The sequence below is a fragment of the Myotis yumanensis genome, unplaced genomic scaffold (assembly GCF_028538775.1).
Source record: "Myotis yumanensis isolate MYYU_CA2020_CCGP unplaced genomic scaffold, mMyoYum1.0.hap1 SCAF_10, whole genome shotgun sequence".
NCBI lineage: Eukaryota > Metazoa > Chordata > Mammalia > Chiroptera > Vespertilionidae > Myotis > Myotis yumanensis.
The window spans coordinates 27,097,703-27,121,894 of NW_027223761.1; the positions used below are offsets into that span (position 1 = coordinate 27,097,703).

Sequence of the window (24,192 nt, forward strand, 5' to 3'; positions counted from 1 at the left end):
TTCCATCAACCCCAGCACGTCCCCTCCGGCATGCTCATGTCCTTTGGATAGTGTCTGGGTGTTCCGGGTGCTGAGGGTGGGCGCCTGTGAGATGACAATGAGGGCCAAGTGGTGATGCCCTGTTCGTGCAGAGGCCAGTGCAGTGAAGAGATCACCTCCGTGGGGCTAATGCAGGTGCTGAGGCAGGAGCAGGTGCAGACAGACACACCTGGTGGGCACGGGCAGCCCTCACTGAGGTGCCTTCAGTCAGTGTTCAAGATCAGGAACCCAGAGGAGGTGAGAAGTTTTGTCCTCTCAGTGAAATGGTGGGATAGTCGGGGTGACTGCAGAGGAGGAAGGTGCACTTTGGGTGCCGGCACCCATGAGCGAAGGCTGCCCTGACTGAGCCTCGCTTGCTTGAGGCCTAGCGCACTCTTGCCAGGCAGAGGGTGACAGGATGTGCTTTTCCGAGTTAATGAGAGAAAACATTGATTCTCCTGCTGCCCACAAAGGTGGAAAGTGGAGTGGGGATACATGCAGGGAGTGAGCGAGGTTCCCTGTCTGGGGGTTCCAAATCTACTGTTGGTTCCTTTCACCGCTGACTAGAGATATACAGGGTTTCCCCCAAAAATGTATACACACTTTGAATACCTACTAATTCCAATGGGTTTAAGCATGAAAAGAAAGAAACAACAATGGAGCTGTCATCTGTTAAAAGTGCGGGCACAAACCCGCAGTCGGACATTCCCCGAGGGGTCCCAGATTGGAGAGGGTGCAGGCCAGACTGAGGGGCCCCCTTCCCCTCAACCCCCTGCATGAATTTCCTGCACCAGGCCTCTAGTTTTTCTATAAGAACAAATTGAGTTCATGTCAAAATGTAGTTTAAAAATAAGAATTACTTTATTCACTGAGTGAATATGAATCTCTTAGGATTTGTTACTTAATAGCAACTTTCCCTGCATACCTGCATACCCACTTCTTCCCACAGGTATGCACACACGTACAAATTGGAAGAAAGAAATAACAGAACTATTTTTTTTTTTTTGTCAACTGCATGGCATATATTCACTCACAGAAAAGACATACGTAGTCAAATATTTTGGGGTGATGAAAGCAGGTATCTCACACACATTGAAAGATGCTATCTTTTAAATATATATATATATTATCATGAATTTTTACATAATGCTGGAATGACATACTTTAATTGTTACACATAAAGGAAAAGAGTAATAAGTTGTTTAGAAAACAGTAACAGAATAATTACAGTAAATCAGTTTTACTTTTGACACATAATAGTTTCCAACTTTAAATTTCTTTGGTTTTTCTCTCATCCTCATTAGATGGCTAAGGAAAGAGACCTTCCTTTCAGTGCCCCCCACCAACAGCTGGACCATGATACCTTACACAAACAACTCTCTCCCCATGGAAACATGCAGTTTCATAAGGAGAGAACTCCTTTATCTTCTTCTTCCTAGGTCGCTCTCCTCTTTATCATCTTCTTTCCTTCTTCTCCTTGATAACTTGCTTAATGGCTCAGATAAAAGAAGAATATTAAATCCAGGAGGAGTCATGAGATACAGCAAAAATAAGAGAGTATTCCATTTAATCAAGATGCTCCATTCTTGGTGGATTACTCTAAAATACATGTTTTGAAGTGGATCCTGCTTCTTATGTTCAAAGAAAACCCGATGAAGGCAAGGATTAGAGATGACATTTGAAAAGAGTTACGTATTTTTCAGCATTTGCATTTAAAATTATTTCAAATAAAATCTCAAATGTTTCCTGTAACATTTCTAAAAAAGTAACTGTGGGTTTGATTGGATGATAAACACATTGGCCATGCTGATCAAAATCAACTTACATTTGACAGCCATGTGCTATTAATTCATCCCTCCCATAATAACCAGTAGGTTTAATTAGATAAGACAAATCTATCTGAATGGATTTGGCTTTGGACTTGGACTAGAGAACTTTTATGAAAGTGATGGATATACTTACATTTCATTTTAAAATCTGTAAAACTAGGAGAAACTCTTTGTAGAAGACTGAAACATGAAACAAAGTATTTATCAACTAGAGGCCTGATGCACAAAATTCGTGCAAGAGTAGGCCTTCCTTCCCTTGGCTGCCGGCACCGGCTTCCCTCTGGCACCTGGGACCTGGGCTTCCCTCACAGCCCTGGCTTCCTCCAGAAGGTCGTTCGGACGGACATCTGGTCTAATTAGCATATTAAGCTTTTATTATTATAGATATTTTAAAAGAAAAATACCAACCAATCATAAAGGCTAAAATTTACTATTTCTTCTCTTGTCTTCCATACAGCCTAGGAATCTAACACTTGAGTTGGTTTAGGATGGCAATGTACAGACAACTTTATGAGATAAATATGTCTTTATTTTCTTACAATCCAGCTCTATAAATATTGTTAGGCTACAAAAATTAAAACCAGAAGAAACCAGTTTCCATATTTTAATTTTTATTAACACCTAGGAAGGAACAATATGAGCTGTGCACAATGTACAACACCGTAGTAATGCAGTTTTATTTAACAGGTCAAACATACTGCATCTGTGGCTTACTTCATAGTAACACTGACTGGATTTCTCACGCAAGAAATATATCTCCTCCACATGTGAAATCATGCTTCAACAATGAGATAATTTCAAATTACACAAAAATATTCATAAAAATCTACCTAGTGGGTGACAAATTATTACTGCCAATATTGGGATAACTGTCTCATAGTTTTATAAAATTCATAATCCTCAGATCTAAATGCTTAATATTGATCATTGGTTAATACTACCTGACATATACTTAATACTGACAATTCCACAAAATATATTAGCATCAAATAATGAAACACCACTTAGAAATTTTTTGCAATAACGTTTCTTCTTTTGTGTGCAATTAAAAAACACTATTCCTTTGGAACTTAAGTGTAATTTAAAACTAGAGATTCAAGTTGACTGGTATCTCTCAACTTATAAGGTTAAAAAATATATATGCCATATATATATATATATATATATATATATATATATGGCATTTATTTTTAAGGGAAATAAGAATGAGACCTAAGTATGAGAGTAATAATTCAATTTTTTAAAAAAAATTACCTATCAAATTACCACCTCATTCTTATTTTGTTGATCCATTTTTGGTGTTAAACTCTGTGATTGATGTCAAATCACATCAAATCAATAGCCAACAATACCACTGTGTGTCAAAGGCATAGGGGCAAGGCACTGAACACTGTATAAAGGGATGAATCAATATAAAAGATTGTAAATGCATTAAAAGATTTGAGATTACTTTAAACAAAAAAATCAAATTTCATAAACAACTTGTGCCTAACATACAAATAGCTAATGCTCAAACAAGCTTCATGATGAAAAAAGGCATTGCAGAAGACAAATAATTTTTTAAAAATAATTCATTTTTATATTAAGGTCAATAAATTAATCAATATACATTGTCTTGAATTTCTTAACTACAAAGAAAAGACATTACTGCTTTAAAATATCTTTCATTCAGTCAAAGACCTGAAACAATCTAATAACTTCTTAATACTCTTTTCCAGATAAAACAATCCAGTCTTCAAACTATTTTTACCAAAACGTTATCTTTAAACAACTGAATTGTTAGTCTTTTGTTGAAACCCAAATGTTCAGTCTCTTGAAAAAGCAATTTTGCATTTACCTGAAGGACCACCTGGGATTCTTATGAAAGTTTCACTTATTCAGGACAACTTCAGAAACATACTCTCGCCATGATATTTACCCAATATACTTAATATGTGGGTCTTCTTATGTCATCTGAGTTTGGTTTTTCATTTGCATAGTCTAAAATGGCAGGTTAAATATGGCTTTTTAAGCCCCTTCACTTCTTTTCTCTTTGTCCCAACATTTCTCTTGATGGGAAAGTGATATGAAACAACCCAGCAGAAGACCATGAAAATGTGCAGATGCACTGGAAGGTGACCGGACAGCCCTAGTCCAGTGTGGGATTATAAACTGCAACATTCCATGATTTTCCATATTCTAATTCCACATGCACTTTTAACAATCATTTATAGAATCCCAGAAAACAATATCTAGGGAGGGCCCAGCCAATGGAGCAGAGAAGGTATTCTTCTGACCTCACAAAGTTGGCCTCTATAAAAGTGTACAAAAATTTGAGTTAAAAAAGGAGAAGGGATAAAATTGACACATGGCTTCTGGCCTCTGGCCCTAATCTAGGGAAAATGTGAAGCCAGTCAGGCTACCAGCTGCTTACTCATTTTGTTGACTAGATTGTTGATTTAGCCAGCTATACTTTGTTTTCCTGAATCATGAATTCCTTGTCAAATTCACTAGAATCAAGTGTCAAGTTCTCTTTTAATTTCTTAAGCTCAAAGTCATGGAGAATCTTGACTGTCATTAGCCTTTCTCGCTTAATTTTCTCCAGAACATCTTTTGGAACATCAGGGATCATCCAAGCCAACAAAAATTTAACTAAAAACACAACATGCTAGAGAAAACATTAAAAACAAAACAAAAACAAACAAACAAACAAACAAAAAAAACAACACTGTTAGAATTGTCAAATGTTCAGCAGGAAGCTCTTACAAATAATTTCATTCATTCAATAAACTGTGCTCAATGTAGGAAGTACCAGGAAAATAAAGAAGATATGGCCCCTGTCTGGAACTTTCCTACAAAGACCAATAGTAAACAAATAAATACATTCTAAAATATGTAATACAGAAATTGAGGTTGAACATGTCATTGAATATACTCTTTTTTCTATGCTCCCTCCTAAGAACCTAATAAAATACTTGAAAATAAAATTTAAAAGATACAACCAACAAAGACAAAAGGAAGGGAGGGAATAGTAATAACAGACTCCAGAGTAGAGAAAGCTTGCACTTAAACTTGCAATGGTTCCCTGGCCCTGGTAGGGGTGTGGGCAGGAGGCAACCAATCGATGTGTCTCTCTCACGTCAATGTTTCTCTCTGTCTCTCCCTCTCCCTTCCACTCTCTCTTTAAAAAAATCAATGGAAAAATATCCTCGACTTGAGGATTAACAAAAAAAAAAAAAAACAACACACAAAAAAACAAAAAACAAAAATATTTATAAAGACTAGGGAATCAGAATGGTTTTGCATTTGCATTTCATAACAACACTGGCTCCAACCCAGGGAAAAACTAGCAGAAAATAGAGCAATGTCTTTAAGAAAAATTCAGGATACTTAAATAAAGATAGTTAAGCATTTTTTAGGGAAAATGACTTTCAATCTTGAATTTCATACCAATTAATCATCGATAATGAAAGAAAATATATTTTTAATATGCAAGTTTTCAAAAATTGATGGCCCATAATTTTCCTCAGCAAATTACTGAAAGATGTACTTCATTAAAATAAGCTATCAATCCAAAAAAGGGAGAAACATAGATTGCAGAAAATATAGTAATTAATACAAGAGAAGGTAAAGAGAAATCCCAAAAAGACAATGAGTCAGAGCCTGTGATAATTGCAAAAATTAGTAAGAATAATGAATGAACAAAAACAAAAATATCAAAAGATTCCTAATGCAATTTACCAGACTGAAAGGTGATGAAAAATGTAGGAATGAAAGAGTAATAAAGAAAATATAGAGAAAGAGAGAAAGGGGGAGGGGTAACAAGTGGAGGAATGCTACATAAGACTGCTCTCTTTTCTTTATTGTGCAAAATTATTTGATTTTTAAAAATTACTTACATATATAAAAAGAAAAACTGATTTGACTTTGTGTGTGCTTGCATTAGACTTTTCCATTATTGAGATTCACTGTAGAGTAAAAAAAGTGCCTTACATTGACTTGTCTCTCCCTTACTGGCTTTCATGTCTTACGATTTGTAGCTCTCAATTTGTGTCTTAGTCAAATACCACCTCTGTATTTGTCCTTTTTTACTGCATGTCTTATATCTAAAATTATACTGGAAATTCCACAAGGGAGAAACATAATGTAGTGGACAGAGCACAGGCTTGGGAGTGAGATATCTGGCATCAAAACCCAGCTTTAATATTAGCTGATTATCTTCCAACCAAATATCTTATTTTGATAAGTCTCAGAGTCATTTTACAAGGGCAAATAATAATAAAGTCTAACTTACAAGGTTATTATTATAGCCACTGCAACCAATATGTAAAGGTATTCAGTAAAATCAGTGGGTCCTCTGCCTTTTTCCTGTCCCTCAAGGGATGTAGCCATATTTTTTCTTTTCTGCCACCTTGATAGTTAGTAAGTGAATGACAGGCACTCATTATACTGAAAATATCCCTACAATGCTTTCTATGACAACAAATATATCAAAACAATTTATTTAGATAATGCTAATTCTTTTCTAAGCAGATATCTTTAGACATATATGGCTAAAGGGAGCAGAAAGACTAACTGGAATGAATGCTAAGAAGGGCTTACCTCCATGACTATGATGAAGGTCATTTTGGCAGCAAGGACGTGCCAGAATTGCATATTATGAGAGTATTTCTCTGCGTGATTAGGGGGATATCTGTGATCTCTATACCTGAAAAATATATATACAAAAAATTAGCTACAGATTCAAATAGAGAGACTTCTTAAGAGACTCTTTTAATTGACCTCAAAAGTCAAGTCACAGTAAGATAACTGCTACCCTGAAACATTTATCTTTCTTGTATAGATAAAAGTCATAAATGTTGCTCACATATAGTATAGATGTAGCAGGAGACATAAGTGAAACTTCTCTCCTGTCCTTCAAAGACAGATATTGCCATCTCCATTACCTCCCTTCCTACCCCTTAACACAGGTAGTTCTAACCATCACCCCAGAGAAACCAACTGTCTCCTGTCAATATACTCAAGGAACATTTTAATCCTCATCTTATTGTATCTTTCAAGAATAAAACTTGACATTATTAACGATTTCTATTTTCTTGGAACTCTATTTTCTTTTGGCTTATCTGACACTGCATTGTGTTGTTTGGGTTTTATTCTTTACTATCCTTCTGGAGTGTTCTTTGTGCTCAACTTTGTGAGCTCATTGTTTTCTATAAAGTTACTAGAGATTGATGTGCTTCAAGGTTTTAGTCCAGTGATGACATCATGAAATACAACACAAGTGTCCATGCTTTTAAAGGCAATGCTATGATTCCTCTAGATGCAAATATGAAACATAACAATGCTTCTGTCTACCTGTGATGCAATATTTTGCTGTTTCTTTGCTGGAAACCAAAATGAAGTAATTGGCTTAAGAATTAAGGGGCCTTAATGTTTATTCTATCAATATGTTATAGTATAGTATAGTATAGTATAATATAATATAGTATAATATAATATAATATAATATAATATAATATAATATAAAACCCTAATATGCAAATAGACTGAATGGTAGAACAACCGAACAATCAAACAACTGGTTGCTATGACGTGCACCAGGAGGTGCGTGTGGAACATAGCAGGCATTGGCAGCAGGCAGAAGAGTGTGGAACATGGCGGGCATTGGCCGTGGTGGGATGGTGGAGCAGGTGAGTGGGGGCGCCAGACCAAGGCAGGGTGCCGGTTGCTGTCATTGGGGTGAGCCTCTGGTGGTTACTGAAAATTCTTTGCTCCATGTGCTGCAGTCCTGCCAGGCACTCACACCAGCTGCCAGCGCTGGAGCCGCTGCTTGCACCTGCTGCTGGTGCCCAGCTCCAGCCCCAATCACTCGGCACTGTCAGCGGGTGTGAGCTGTGCCTGCCAGCCCCAATCACCCATCAGGACTTTTCCTCCTCCCCCTGCTCATGAGGGGCGATCGGGGCCGACAGTTGCCTCTCGCACCCACTCTTGGTGACGGCCCTACTCGCACCCGCTGCCGGAGCCGCCTCTTGCACCCACTGCTGATGCCGGCCCCTCTTGCACCCGCAGCTGGCACCGGAGCCACCGCTTGCACCTGCTGCTGGTGCCCGGTGCCAGTCCTGATCGCTCAGTGCCATCAGTGGGTGCGAGTGGCGGCTGCAGGCCCTGACTGCCCCTGAGGACTTCTCCACCTCCCCCTGCACCTGAGGGGCGATCGGGGCAGCAGCCACTGCTCCCACACACTGATGGCGCTGGCCCCGCTAAACCCGCTGCTGGTGCCAGCCCCACTCACTCTGCACCATCAGCGGGTGTGAGCAGGGCTGGCACCATCAGCACATGGGAGCAGCGGTGGCAGGAGCAGAGCTGCCAGCAGACAGGGGACCGAGGACTGTGGCGGGAAGGGCTGGGCGGGGGTGCAGAGGATGGGCTGAGACCCACCCCTGTGCCCACCTCAGCCTCACAGCCCACAGTTCCTTTCAAGGTGCATGAATTCGTGCACTGGGCCCTAGTATGGTATGGTATGGTACGGTATGGTATAATGTATAATATAATATAATATATTATAAACATATTATATATAAATCTTTAAATTCTAGAGTAAAAAGATACTACACAGGATAAGTGTAGAAAGAGTAGGTTTACAAATACAATTTCACTCACTGAATAAAAAAGAACCCTTTACATAGGATGGATGGTGAAGCAATCGTTATTTTTACTTCTTTTTTAGTTTATCTTATTTTGAGGACATATAATTAAGGTCAAGTAGATTAGATTCACCTATAACATAATTATATATATATATATATATATATACACACATATATATATACATACACACACACACACACACACACACACACACACACACTGAGTGGCCAGATTATTATGACCACCTGACGTTTGCAGCAAATTAGCTATAATTTCACGCTGAAGTTGCTACAGGGCCAGACCATTATAAATAGGGAAGCAGGTTGCTTACCATGACAATAGAAGTGATTTTTTTCTTTTTAAAAAAATATATTTTATTGATTTTTTACAGAGAGGAAGGGAGAGAGATAGTTAGAAACATCGATGAGAGAGAAACATCGATCAGCTGCCTCCTGCACACCTCCTACTGGGGATGTGCCCACAACCAAGGTACATGCCCTTGACTGGAATCGAACCTGGAACCTTTCAGTCCACAAGCCAGCGCTCTATCCAATGAGCCAAACTGGTCAGGGCAGAAGTGATTTTTTTTCTGAAGATATGGGTAAACAATGCGATTTAACAACCTTTGAATGTGGGATATATATTATTATGAGTGGCCAGATTATTATGACCACCTGACATTCGTAGGTAAATTAGCCGTACACTGCATCATATGGGATATGGAAGCTGAAGGCCTGTTTGAACACCTTTGCTGTCTGCAGTTACCAAGATAAAACTCCTCCAATTCGCACAGAAACACAAGGATTGGACAGTCAAGCATTGGAAAAAAGTCATGTGGTCCAATGAATCACGTTTCCAGTTGCATCATGCAGATGGCAGAGTGAGAATTTGGTGGAAACAGCATGAAAGCATGCACCCCACATTCATGTGTACAACCCTTCAAGCTGGTGGGGGCAGTGTTATGGTTTGGGGTATGTTTTCCTGGCATGATTTGGGCCCTTTAATTCGTGCAGAACAGTGTCTGAATAGCACAACATACCTAAGTATCTTTGCTGATCAAGTTCATCCTATCATGATGGCATATCCCAATGGAGACGGCTTCTTCCAACAAGACAATGCGCCATGCCACGGTGCTCGTATTGTGCAGGAGTGGTTTTAAGAACATGAGGGAGACTTTACCTTGCTTAGATGGCCCCTACAATCACCAGATCTCAATCCAATTGAGCATTTGTGGGACGACGTTAAAAGAGCCATCAGGCAGCTGGTTCCACAACCATCAAACCTCACAGAACTGGACAGTGCTATTCATCAGGCATGGTGTCAGATTCCTCGCATCACCTTTCAACATCTCCTGGAGTCAATGCCAAGAAGAATCGCCGCAGTATTGAAGGCAAAATGTGGCCCAACGAAGTACTACTGATGGGGTGGTCATAATAATCTGGTCACTCATAATAGTATAGATCCCACGTTTAAAGGCTGTTAAATCACATTGTTTACCCATATCTACAGAAAAAAAAATCACTTCTACTGTCGTGACAAACAACCTGCTTCCCTATTTATAATGGTCTGGCCCTGTAGCAACTTCAGCGTGAAATTATAGCTAATTTGCCTACAAACGTCAGGTGGTCATAATAATCTGGCCACTCAGTGTGTGTGTGTGTGTGTATCTATATATCTATATATTTATATATCTATATCTATATATAACATCTTGGAATAAAAGGGCATTTGTTGGTGAGAAATCTTTCCAATAAATTTAGAAAATAAAAAGCAACTCAAAATTGACATTATCTTTACTCATAATATTTTCTTACTTTGGGACATTCTACATTTCCAAATCAGAATCATAGAATGTGTGAATTCTAAAATTATGCACTTGGTTTATCCAGGATTTTTATTGCTCCAAGGAAATCCTTTATATTCTAAGGCATGAATGAAATATAGAACTTAGAAATACATTTAGAGGGTAAAATTAAAGTCTAAGAAAACAAGAGGAAACCTGCAAGTGATGAAGTCTCGTTTGTCCAAAGGTGCAGTGGTGTTTGGTAAATCGGCTACCAGGAATATTGACAGGCTGTTATTGACATATCCTTTCAAAGGTTCACTGCCATTTGATGAATAGGCATAGTAGTAAACTAAACGAGGAATGATGTCCGATGTAAATGCAACAATAAAAGCCTAAAGGATAAAGCAAGAGGGAGATCAGGAGCAAGCAATCTAGTTTTAACATGTCAGATTTGTTCCCTGGCTGGTGTAGCTCGGTCCCATGTGCCAAGGGTTGCTGGTTGGATTCCTGGTCAGGACACTACCTGGGTTATGAGCTTGATCCCGGTGGGGGGCATGAAGGAGGCAGCTGGTTGATGTTTCTCTCACATTGATGTTTCACTCCCCCTCTTCCTTCCTCTCTCTCTCTCTCAATCAATAAAAATCTTTTTAAAAATGTCTGATTTGTATTTCTCTCAGTTCCATGTGCCATATGGATGCAAAATGATTAAAATGCTATTATAAATCATGATAATATGAGTATTTGGCCTAAAATATGAAATAGCACATTTATAGTATACTAGAGGCCTGGTGCACAAAAATTTGTGTACTCGGGGAGGGTCCCTCAGCCCGGCCTGTGCCCTCTCGCAGTCTGGGACCCCTCAGGGGATGGCCACCAGCTGGGTTAGGCCTGCTTCCCAGCAATCAGACATCCCTCTGGCCCGGGAGCCCTTGGGGGATTTGCATGTTTCTCTTTTATTAGATTATGGTGTGTTTTTTCTTGCCATCGTTAACCAGATTAACTGTTGCTTATGTATTAAAGTTCTATTCCTGCTAAGTCTAGAAGCAGCCTCAGAATCCTTCTCACCATTCATCTTAAGTCTGATGCTTAGTTAATCAGAATTAATACCTGAGGTGAAGCCTCTTACTGCAGATGTATCCCAGAATGTATGGCATACTCTCTGCTTTATGATCCAGCTAATAATACATTGCCTCAATCATGTTGATTGAGGTCATTTTTCCCCTTGCAGTTTCTAGTAGTAGATTACCAACTACTGCCTAGGAAGTAAAATTGACTGTCTCCATGTAGATCGAAAAATAAGGCATTTTTCTCATCAATAAAATTTCATTAGTTCAGCATGAGTAATTTTGTCAACAACGTTTTGAGGCAGTAACAGTTTAGAACAAATTGAGTTGAATTATTGTTTCAGGTACTGTGCTGTGTCATACACAGATTTCATTTTATCTTTGCAACAACTCTATACAGTAGGTACTATAATTACACAGATGAGAACACTGAGGTATAGAGAGATCAGGTAACTTGACCAGTAAAACCTAAAAGTGGCTGAGTCTCATTTCAAATCCATGAGCCATGTCATTTAACCATTACACTCCACTCAGTATTGTGCTTACTGGCTCACAAATTTTCAGGAATTTTGTAAGCTGGTTGTTTAACATGTTCATTATTCAAAATTAAATTATATAATCTTAAAAGTGAATAAATTACATTAAAACCAAAGGAAACACATACTCTAAATTCATCACTCCTCAATTATTTACTACACTTTACTGTTCTGACTCTTGACATTATTTGTATCTTTTGGGTCTTTCTGGTAGAATATAATAGTGTATTACTGCATGTTTCTACTCAGCTCTGCATTTAGTGGCATCATATTAGCAGCTGAAATCAGCCTTGGATGGAGAATTTATGCCACAGAAATTGGCCGACAGTATAAATCAGAGTTTTGTTTTCTTTGATTGAGAGCCAGTTGTTAAACATTTATCAGCACAACACTGACCACATTGGTGGTGGTAGTCTTGTCAGAATGTGTTATATTATGCAGATGAAAATCTATTTAAACAGATTTGATGTAGATATTTTCAAAGATGGAAGAATTGTCCCTGTCAACTATGTTAGTTGATTCATATCTTAACACTTGGAGTGGGGGAAACGAGTTAAGTCGGCTCGCGTGAATTGCGCGTACTCCGCGGGAGCCGTCTTAACTCGGTTCATATAGATTTGCGGTGGAGTGCGGGAAACGTGTAAACTCGGGCCGATTGTAACTGCGTATTACCAAATATTTGTTTGTTTGCCGTTCACAAAGATACCTACCTGCGTATGCGAACCGTTTCATACCCATTGGGGTAATAGGTATCATAAAAATCCCTGATTTTGCGCGGGAAACCTAAATAATTGCCCGCGCCATCTTATATTTTGGCGGGAAATTCACCCCACACCGGAGTGTTAACTAATTGTCATCATTGCAAACTTTTCTGTCCCCATATGGATTGCTGGATATAATATGTCATGCCCTGTCCCTGCCCCCTCCCTTTGTAGCCTTTGTTACCTTAAGAACTCTAGTTTTCTATTTATATGTTTAAGTACCAACCTTACTGGCTTAAAAATGTAAGCTTTTAACACTGCTCTGTTCCTTATCCTTCCGATGAAAAGTGGAGTTGGGTTGCGGCACAGGAGAGAAATTCAGAAGGGGAATATTGAAGTAATGACCGCAGTAGAAGAAGAGGGAACCTATTTCCCGGGCCACAGGCGCTGGCACCCTGGACCACAGTGCTGGCAGCTTCTCCAGGTGGCTACAGCCTGGGACCTTGGGGCGGATGGCTTGTCCATCTCCTGGGCCGCAGCCAGCCGCAGGCGCTGGCACTTGGACCGCAGGTGGGCGGCTTCTCTGTGTCCCCTGTGATGTAGTGTGGGCAGCTTCTCCGGCTGGCTGCAGCCTGGGATCACGGGGCAGGCGGCTTCTTCATCTCCTAGGCTGTAGCCAGCCTCAGGCCCTGGGGCCCGGCTTCTCAGTCTTCCCGAGGACATGGGGCGAGCGGATGTGGGGCAGGCAGCTTCTCCGGCTGGTTGCAGCCTGGGATCATGGGCACACAGCTTCTCCGGCCGGCTGTGGCCTGGGACCACAGGCAGGCCGCTTCTCTGGCCGGCTGCAGACTGGGATCATGGGGTAGGCAGCTTCTTCATCTCCCAGGCTGCAGCCAGCCTCAGGCGCTAGAGCCAGACTTCTCTGTCTCCCCTGACTTCTGCATCTCCAATAGGCCTGGAGCGGCCAGAGCCAGGATGCTTGCATGGTAACTGTGGCTGCAACGCAAGTATCCTGGCTCTGGCCTCCGCCATCGTTGTTGGGTTAATGTGCATATCTCTGGATCGGTTTGCGGGCGTGGCTTGGGTGTAGTGAAGGTATGGTCAATTTGCATGTTTGTCTATTATTAGGTAAGATAATTAGTAGTCCAAGATGACATAGCTAGAAAGTGACTAAGTTAAAATCGAATCTAAGTGTACCTGTCTCCAAAAACATGCTCTTTCCATCCTGCCTTTCTATTTCCTACATTTCTCATTGTTGCACAGGGCAGTTCCAGTGATCTTAAACAAAATCACTTGGCTGGATCAACTCCCAACTCCCAAAGCTAGGACAGTGTTTGGGTATGTGTGTATGTGTGTGCGCATATGCGTGTGCATGTGGAGGAGTTTGGAGGGGAGCGAATGGAGAGATAGACAACCATGAGCTAGTACAGTGATGGTGAACCTTTTGAGCTCCGCGTGTCAGCATTTTGAAAAACCCTAACTTAACTCTGGTGCTGTGTCACATATAGAAATTTTTTGATATTTGCAACCATAGTAAAACAAAGAATTATATTTTTGATATTTATTTTATATATTTAAATGTCATTTAACAAAGAAAAATCAACCAAAAAAATGAGTTTGCGTGTCACCTCTGACACGCATGTCATAGGTTCGCCATCACTGAGCTAGTAAATTTCCCACAGTTAAATGCAATTAATTTCAGTATTTTATTTCATAGGGAAGCTATTTTTCCATCTTTTCCTAAGCTCTAAATGGTATAAATAACATGATTCTTTTAGGGTTGTTAAGTCACTTTAAACCACCTGGCTCTATATCTACATTTCTAGTGGTAGATTTTTTTTAATGATCTACATTAATATAAGACAAACATGCAAATTGACCATACATTTGCTACACCTTAAGCCATGCCCACCAGCAAATCAGAGCGACTATATGCAAATTAACCCAACCAAGATGGCAGCCGGCAGCCACAGAGCTGGAGGAAGCAGGAGGCTTGGTTGCCCCAATGATGGAGGAAGCCAAGCTTCCCGCTTGTTGTGGCCTGGCTCTGAGCTCCACTCAAAGCAACAAAGTTTCAATTATAGAAGGTAAATAAACCCCAGAATAAAAAAAGAAAAAAGAAAAAAAGGAGAGGCTGGGAGCTTCTGTCTCCAGGGGGGCTTGGCCAGCCTGAAAACGGCCCTCAGCCCCTCACCCAGGCTGGCCAGGCAACCCAGTGGGGACCCCCCACCCTAAAAGGGGTGTGGCCAGCCTGCAAACAGCCATCATCCCCTCACCTGGGCTGGCCAGGCACCACAGGGGGACCCCCATACTGAAGGGAGTGTGACCAACTGCAAACAGCCATCAGCCCCTCACCCAGGCTGGCCAGGCACCCCAGCAGGACCCCTACCCTGATCCGGGACACCCTTCAGGACAAACCAGCTGGCCCCCTCCCATGCACCAGGCCTCAATCCTATATAATAAAAGGGTAATATGCAAACTGACCCTAACAGCAGAACGACTGGGAATGACTGGTCACTATGACACACACTGACCACCAGGGGGCAGACGCTCAATGCAGGAGCTGCCCCCTGGATGTCAGTGCACTCCCACAGGGGGAGCTCTGCTCAGCCAGAAGCCAGGCTTACGGCTTCCAGTACAGCGGTGGTGGTGGGAGCCTCTCCTGCCTCCTCAGCAGCACTAAGGATGTCCGACTGCAGCTTAGGCCTGCTCCCCGCTGGCAAGTGGACATCCCCCGAGGGCTGCCAGGCTGACAGAGGGATGTCTGACTTGCAGCTTGGGCCCGATCCCCCAGGGAACGGGCTGAAGCCACCTGATGGACATCCTCCGAGGGGTCCCAGACTGCAAGAGGGCATAGGCCGGGCTGAGGTACCACCCCCCCCCCCCGCCCCCCGAGTGCACAAATTTTTGTGTACTGGGCCTCTAGTCTTTATATAAAAGAAAATTTAATTGTATTATTCAAATCCTCTATACCTTTACTTGTTTCCTGTTAATTAGTCACATTATGAAACTGTATTGTGTTATTTTAATGAGAGTGATTTTACAATTTTCCTTGTATTTCTAAGAGTTTCCATGTTACATATTTCTTTATGCTATTTACTGTATGAAAGTTTAGGGATATTTTACCTTTGTGGATTGTCAGCAAATGAAATCAATGCAAATAAAGATTGAGCTAAGCATCATTCACATTTCCCCATCCCCAAGAAAACAAAATACAATGTACCCCACCAAAATAGGTCCACTTACATTACTTGCAACAGAAAGAACAGCCATTGCATGAAGAATGTCTTGCCAAACACCTATGCTATGAGCTTTAGATGCTACAGGTCTCCTGTACTGAGTAGTAAGTTTCCAGGCATCCACTCGAATCTCTAAAATATTATTCATGAGAGCAAGAAGAGGAGCCAAAGGAAAAGAGGCCACAAATAAGGTAACAAATCCAAATTGGATAACTGTAGGGAAAAAGGAAAAATTTGTAAACTCATTATTATGGAGGGGAAAAGAGGGAACACTCTGCCCAACACCTGCCACTTCTGGCATTTTGGAAGGATCTATACCAGCAAAGTACTCCAGGTCTCTTTCCATCTGCCCACTTCCTCCTCCTTACAAGAAGCATAGTGATGTATTTGCTTGCTAAAATAGAAAGGAGAAATAAGGCATGCACAGCTCAGTTCTGTCCTTGCTGTTTCTTTTGAGATCTGCTTATCTAAAAAAAGTATCTATTCTTCTTAGATAAGATATTCTTCTTAAAACAGTCTTTTATTATCCTATATAATAAAAGGGTAATATGCAAATTGACCGAACAGCAGAATGACCAGAATGCCTGCGGCCCCTTGCCCTGGCTGGCCCACCCCCAATGGCCCCCATCAGGCAGGCTGGCTGGACCCCACTGGTGCACAAATTCATGCACCGGGCCTCTAGTAGTCTATAGTTAGGCCTTATGCTGGTCTAGACTTTACATTGGTACAGCCATAGTAGTGGGGTAATCAAGTTTTTGTCTTGCTAATCTGAGTACTTTTTCAGATCAGGGAAATGACCGATTCATTTGTATGCTTCCAATAGCCAGCATATGCTGGGTATATAACAGTACTCAACCATAAGCCTTATAAATTAACTAGAGACCTGGTGCACAAAATTCGTGCACAGATAGGGTCCCTAGGTGTGGCCAGTGATGAAGGCTGATCTGTGGGGTGACCAGTGAGATGATCAGGAGGCCCCCACTGGCACCCGCCTTGGCTGGCCTGGCACCACCCACTCACTGGCCCCAACCCCTGCTGCCACAGCCACTGGTCGCCTACCTCTGCGGGGCAACCAGTGGGGCAATTGGGGGGACCCCCACTGGCACTTGCCTTGGCTGGTCTGGGGCCTCTGGGCTGGGGGCAGCTCCTGTGTTGAGTGTCTGCCCCCTGATGGTCAATGCGTGTCACAGTGACCAGTCGTTCCACAAATTGTTTTGCCATTTGGTTGATTTGCATATTAGGCTTTTATTACATAGGATGCTTTATTTAAGCTTTGAAGAAGCTAATGAATAAAAAGTCAGCGTAAAACAAGCTATTTGAGAATAAACCATAAAGTGAATTTTCTAAAGCTTTGGAAGTATATATGAATTATAAGTGGGCAGAGGAAATATACATTTTCTGGAAAAAAGTATTAATTAAAGTCCTGATTCTTTGTGATATCGTGACATCTTTCTAAATAAGTTTTACTCTCCTCACTTGGTGAGCTGGCTTCTCTCCCCATTTTTGTTATTTTGTTTCCAACAATGCTTGGAATAAAAAAAAAATGCAGTTGGCAGTCTGGGTTTCCCACATGAATAATAATAATAATAAAAAAGATATACAGGAGTGGCTCTGAATTGAAGGAGGAAATAATCTTCCACTAGTCCTCTATTTTTACATGAATCTTGAGTGTTTCTGGATTTCAGCTTTTCTTTTAAAATTTTCTCATGAAAATCAGCCTTGTCATCTACTAACCCAAGTGAACAAATTGCCTCATTCCTGCCTCCTCTGATCCAAGAAATACGAAATTAAGAGGAAGTAGTATGTAGAAATAGCTTACATTTTCCATGTTAAAACTCCAGACCTTTACTTAAACTCTTTGTGACAGTAGAAAATTAAACTATTGATGTTTCAGTATCCTCTAAAATAAAATGCAGTGAATAATGACTACTCTGTAAGATGTTTCAAGATTAGAGATAATGTATGTAAAATATCCAAATAAATTAACTGTAGCACAATAAATGGGAGTCAATCTTATGAAACCTTGATTTTATATTTTAATCAGTGGTAATCTCTGATGCATTTACATACAAATTCATTTGAAACTTATACAATTAAAAATTATAGCCTTATCACCCCATAAAGCAAACACGACCTAACTCTGGAGCCAGCTACATAGAGACTTCTTTTTATTTGTCCTCAAGTTACCTATTTCAATCCAGGTATCATAGATATGTACTAGACTGGGGAATCAGTAACAAATTCAGGCCATCTCATTCACTCCACTGTGATTTTATATGTCTTAAGAATAAGTTAAAAATTGTCTAACTTAATTTCACCAGAGAAGCAAAGAAATGTCACTGAAAGGAAGCACTCTAAGAAGCTATATAGGCAGTATCTCCATCATTCTCTCTCCTAAAATGTTACCTCAAGATCTCTTCTCTGTTCAATCCTTAGAATATTTTATGAATTTATTATGTTCAATTTGGGTTTCACTTGAATAACTGCTTTTAACTTTCTTCTTTTCAGCATGAATAAGGGAAAACTATGTCATTCACTGGAAATGTTTTTCAACTTATTCTCTCTCAGCTGCCACAGAGGCAAATAAAGGGAGAAGCAGCTATGTAAGCTAACTTGAGACAGGCATTAAAAAGTAATCTTTATTTTATTTTGTTCAATATTAACATTCCATTAATAGAAAAATATATCTAAGATTGGTGTTTTAAAACTAAACTTCACTCTACATTCTGTTTGGTGGGTAAAGCCAATGTTGAGCCAATCTTTTCTATACTCATCCACCTATCTTCTCATCCATTGTCCAATGATTTATTGAACACCTACTATGTCCAAAGCAGGAAGAAATACTAAGAGATGAAAAAACACTTATTTTACTCAGCCATATTCTATGTTTCAAAACAAGTGGTTGAAAATTACCTGTTTCTAAGTATTCATAGAATAGTCCAAGACTTCCAAAAGTCTCAAGGTCATGATCCTGCTCCCATCGACTGTATAACTTTTCAGAGTTGGTCCGAGCTTTTCGGCGTCTCCACCAATTCAGAGCCAACCTGTTGAAAGTGAGAGAAGTAAATACATGAAATAGTGTTTTAAAAGGGTTATAGAATCAGATCTAGAAATTGGAAGTAAGAAAGGTTAAGTAATTTAAGATCACAGAGCAAGTAGAGCTAAAGTCCAAATCAAAATCTAGTGTTCTTTTCATAACATGTGCCAGAGTCAAAAGTTCTTTATTGGAGTGATTAAGAAAATGTAATAACCCTGAATCTTCCCATGGAAATACATTTAACCAGAGACAGTTCTGTTAAAGAGCACGTGGAGAAGAGGATCACCATAGGGCTGTTTTTCTCTATTTAATTTACTAACTTTTTTCTTTGTATATATCTCTTTATTTTTTAAATTTATCTTTATTGTTGAAAGTACTTCAGATAGCCTCTTTTTTCCCTCCATTTACTCTTTCCACCCTGCATCCACCCCTCCCAGGCCTTCACCACACTATTAACTTAAACATTTGCTTTGTGTTCATATTTACTGCTGTGTTGCTGACAATAACTTGAAAGAGAAGTAGGGTGCTTCACTGGGCTGGAAAAAGTTAAGCTAAATCAGAAAGCAGGTCTAATTAATCAAGTTTATTCTATATCTATAAAAGGCTAAGTTGACTCGCACATGCGCGATACATATAAAACTCTTGCTGGCATCAAACACACACGTGTATTTCAATCTATCATTATCGATCATGAATTTGGTTGACACTTCTATTATAGAGAAAGGGTGAATAGTGATATTAAAATATTTCTTCTAATTAATTTCCATTTAATATACAAGAATTTGTGCACCGGGCTCCTAGTATAATGATAATGTTGGATTACTTTAAGAAACAAGAAGATTTTTTTTATTTTATTAATCAATCATTTATCAATCAATGTAATAAACCACACCAACAGATTTAAGAATATAAAATCATGTCACCTGCTGCAGAAAAATAGATTTGATATATTTCAAGCACCTATTTATGACAAAAAGGTAGAAAAGAAGGAAATTATCTCTATCTGATCATAAGCACCTACCAACATTTTGGGCGAACATTATTCTTAATAGGGAAAAGTTAAAAACATTCCCTTTAAAACCAAGAACAAAATAAAGAGTGTGCATGATCACATAAAATAGACAAATAAATAGAGCACTTTATACTACAGGTGCTAAACAAACCTGACACTGTCATTTCCTAACTAGGAGCCTTGCAAGATTACAGGCTTATGATTCTTCCTCTTTTTATCCATGGGAATTTTCATCTTATATTTGATATCAACTGTTATTTGGTTTTCACTTTTTTAAAAGTATTAGTATTGCTATGCTTTTGGAATAGAAAGCAAACCTTTCATGTATCTGTATTTCATTCATGACCAATTTTTGCCTAAATGTGTCCATGAAAAATAGATACTGTTACAGAGTTCAATTTGTGACTATATAACATGCAGAATAATCTATAGAGGATATGATATATAAATCTTCCTAAAAAGGGGCATAATTATCTTTCCCTCAACTTCAACTCAAGCAACAGTGATGCATATTTAAAAGCTTGTAATACCTTAATGCACTCGACTGTTGATTAAATGTGAAGTTTCTTTTTCATTGACTTAAACATTGCTAACAAAGGCACCACAATAATAGAAGAATTTCATCTTCTTCCAGAGGAAATCTCTCATGATTCCTTAAATCAAGCAAAAACTTCTAAGTCATACATACGGATAAACGGCTTCTTGAAGGTTTCCGAAGACCTGTTTCCCAGTCATTATAATGGTCAGCTGGGTGGTCAGTTCTATTAGACAGCCTCCAGGGTCACACTAGTTAGAAGGGAAGGGTGCAAAGAGAAGTGAATGATGAAAGACAAAACTTTTGCAGTGAAATAAATCCAGAGGATAAGATTCTGAAGATTTGGGTTGAAATGGATACTAATGGGATATAAAGTGATATTTAGCTCAATAGTCCAAGCATGATCACAGACTAGTGCTAGGATAGCTGCATTAGACTCAGTTGTGTTAACAAAACATTTGTGGATCTCATTCTCAGAAAATTCTGCATCTTTCTGTCTGGGTTAGGGCAGAAGTTGTTATTTTTCTCCATGTGATTTGGATGCACAGCCAGATTTGTGGACCACTGATCTGACCTAGCTCACACCCATGGTGGAGTCCTCCCTGCTGTACTTGGAGAGAGTTATCATTCTTCCTTTGCAGGAAGCCTTCGGGAACATAGAACTCACTTACTCCATTTTGCAGCTCATTTTTTGATACCAACAATAAGAAAAAATAACTTCTTGCCCTAAAGGAACAGGGAGATCTATTAGATGACAGAATTCTAAAACCAATATTCTCTGCAGACAGAGTTAGTATCTTATACTTTTCTTCCAATTTGAGTAAAGTTGAGTTTGTGCTGGGCACAAAAAAAGGTATTTGGTTAACACTGAGTTATTGAAAAAACAAACCTCGCTTCTCAAGAGAGTTCTTACCTCTTCACTTCTCCACACATTAAACAAATATGTGTACTTTCCGGGATAGCCCACAAACTTCCCTTTAAAGAAAGCTAAGTAGAAGCATGATGAGTAAAAGTTTACAAACTGAAACAGGAACATTTTCAAGGTCAGGCTGCTTTCATACTCCTGGTAAGTTCGAGGGATTTCTGGTAAGTAAAAAACACCAATGTTTAACAGTGCACTTTCCTGTTTCTTATGAAAGTTTTTAGTCCCTGGGATAAGTGGATATCTAGTCACATTTTTCTGAGAGCCTGCTGAAATGTTTCCCACTCTGGTCATAATACACCAATACTTAGTTAATTATAGACTTGTGCTAGGCTGCCTACTAGAGACTTTGTGTTGATCTAATCACCAGAGAAGCCTAGGAAGTGGTCAGTGTAACATTTGGAGGGGTGAGATACTTGGCCTGAAGTCGCACAATCAGAATATAAAGTTCCCATCCATATCAGACTGAAGAGCCTGTGTTCATCCCCACAACTATATATCCGGTAAACTTGGGAGATTTCTCTCTCTTTTTTTCTCTCTCTCCTCCTCCCTCCCTCTCTGTTTTCAATCAGGTGTAAGCAAAGTAAGCTCATACCAAGGGCAGAGGATAATTTGCAAACCAATTTGTGTTTTCATTTCATGAATTAAATTTATATATATAAAAGACTAATACGCTAAGTGTCCCTCCAGCTTCTATGATGCACACTGACAACCAGGGGGCAGATGCTCAACGCAGGAGCTGTCGAGCTGCAGGGACTTGGCAGCAGCGGTTCTCGGGTAACACACCCCGAAACCAGAGAGGAGGGAGCCCGATTCCTCACGGGGACGAGCGATTCCACCTTCAGCCATGAGTTATGTTGTTGCTGGGGCACTGTTGGCCCCGAATCTGGTTTACTGCACACTTGCATTTGCGTTCCACACCCTGTATGACAGCAACTTTGCAGAGTGCCCTCTAGCACTCCAGGACTCCTCGGGGGATGGTGGAGAGCCGGTTTCAGCCTGATCCCCACAGGCCAGGCCAAGGGACCCCACCTGCCAAAGGGACCTCACTCACTCCATAGACACCTTTCAAGCCATGATGCCACCCCAGGTGTGGCCGGCCAGGGAGGGGCTGCGGGAGGTTGGCTCCAAGGGTTGTCTGGCCCATCTCGCCCAGTCCTGCCCCACCGGCCACCTTCTAATTAATTTCCTTTCAATGTGCCTGAATCCATGCACTGGGCCACTAGTAGCTATATAAAATTTTAAAGCCATGTCACACAAATGGTGGCAGTAATAGCATATATTTTCCTTCTCCTTATTACGATCTATCATTTAATGAATTCCAAAATAAGAAAATATTAGATTCTCTTCATGCCACAGTAAAGCATCACTAGGCATAAAAGAGCATGTTTTTCTGAGCTGATGATCTCCCAATTCAACCAAATCCATGACTTTTTCAGTGATGCTGAAATACACATATTATTCTAAAGACACAGATAACACCTCCATTTTAGGTGCATTCTTACAAAATCTCAAAAGTGAACACAAGTGCTTTTTCTCATAGAAGAAAGCTGCTATTTTTAAGTATTTTACTTTTGGGTGTTATCTGCTGTGATATTTTTGTTGTTGCTATCAGAAAAATACAAATATAATTGAGGGAAGAACTCCAAATTGGAGGGTCATAGTTAAAGAAAGTGGCTGCCCAGTGCTCGCTCCAGTGCTGGGTGGAAGAGGTGCTCTATTGGTTCACATTGGGCCTTGCAGTGGACGGTTTAGAGGAGGAGCTCCTGAACCAAGAGCACTCAGAGAAGAAGCTGAGGCCTTGAGCTGAGTCTCTGATCTATTTCCAACTTGCTGGGGCAAGATTAGGAGCAATTATGCTCCGTGCTATTCTCCCTGGCTCAGTCTCCCACTTCACCTGTGACCACTTCACTTGAGACTCTTTCACCTGTGATGCCTTCACCTTTCCTCATGGCTTTAGGGCAGTGGTTCTCAACCTTGGCTGCACATTAGAATCACCTGGGAATCTTTTTAAAATCCTGATTTCTGGGGCTCATCCTCCGGACATTCTGTTTCTTTGTTACTAATGTTGTGGCCCCACCCCATAACAAAGAAACAGAATGTCCGGAGGATGAGCCCCAGAAATCAGGATTTCAAAAAGATTCCCAGGTGATTCTAATGTGCAGCCAAGGTTGAGAACCACTGCTTTAGGGGGACATTCAATATCTTAAATAGAAAATAATCTAGATTCTAAAATATTGCAACTGAAAAGAGAGGCACTACATTTCAGATTTATTAAGGAAAAGCTGATTGTTCTCATGATGTTTTTACAAACCAAATACCTTCTAAAAGTCATACACATGAAATAAAAACTCTCTTTGCCTTGAGAAAAGTGAGGATTTTACTTAGGATTCAACTAGCCCAGTGATGGCGAACCTTTTGAGCTCGGCGTGTCAGCATTTTGAAAAACCCTAACTTAACTCTGGTGCCGTGTCACATATAGAAATTTTTTGATATTTGCAACCATAGTAAAACAAAGATTTATATTTTTGATATTTATTTTATATATTTAAATTCCATTTAACAAAGAAAAATCAACCAAAAAAATGAGTTCACGTGTCACCTCTGACACGCGTGTCATAGGTTCACCATCGCTGAACTAGCCCCATGAAAGGACAATTAAGATAAGAATACATAAAAAGATCTACAAAGTCCTAATTCTTCTTTTTAGTTCATCGTCTTGCTTCCATTATGATGGCCTGGATATAGCGGTTAGGGCATTCTGAAGTACCAGGCTATGGGTCTACCTATGGACCCAAATTGCCTTAAAATGTGCTTTTAAAAAATTAGCTCCCTGGGGGATGATCCAGAATGAATGTGTAGTGTTGCTAGTGACCCTTTTTCAGA

The 24,192-nt window shown here is 40.1% G+C and overlaps 1 protein-coding gene across 1 annotated transcript in view; it reads right to left on the reverse strand.

Annotated features, from left to right (window-relative positions):
* Positions 1-855: 855 nt before the first annotated feature.
* The window catches only part of ANO5 (anoctamin 5), a 71,802-nt gene continuing 48,465 nt past the window's right edge, over positions 856-24,192 (reverse strand). The window contains exons 16-22 of the mRNA XM_070428153.1: positions 21,298-21,467; positions 20,538-20,635; positions 18,714-18,844; positions 15,808-16,013; positions 10,474-10,652; positions 6,429-6,534; positions 856-4,494 (exon numbers count right to left, since the gene is read on the reverse strand). Coding sequence (XP_070284254.1) covers positions 4,294-4,494; positions 6,429-6,534; positions 10,474-10,652; positions 15,808-16,013; positions 18,714-18,844; positions 20,538-20,635; positions 21,298-21,467 — 1,091 coding nt within the window. The 3' untranslated portion in view covers positions 856-4,293. The remainder of the gene's footprint in view (positions 4,495-6,428; positions 6,535-10,473; positions 10,653-15,807; positions 16,014-18,713; positions 18,845-20,537; positions 20,636-21,297; positions 21,468-24,192) is intronic.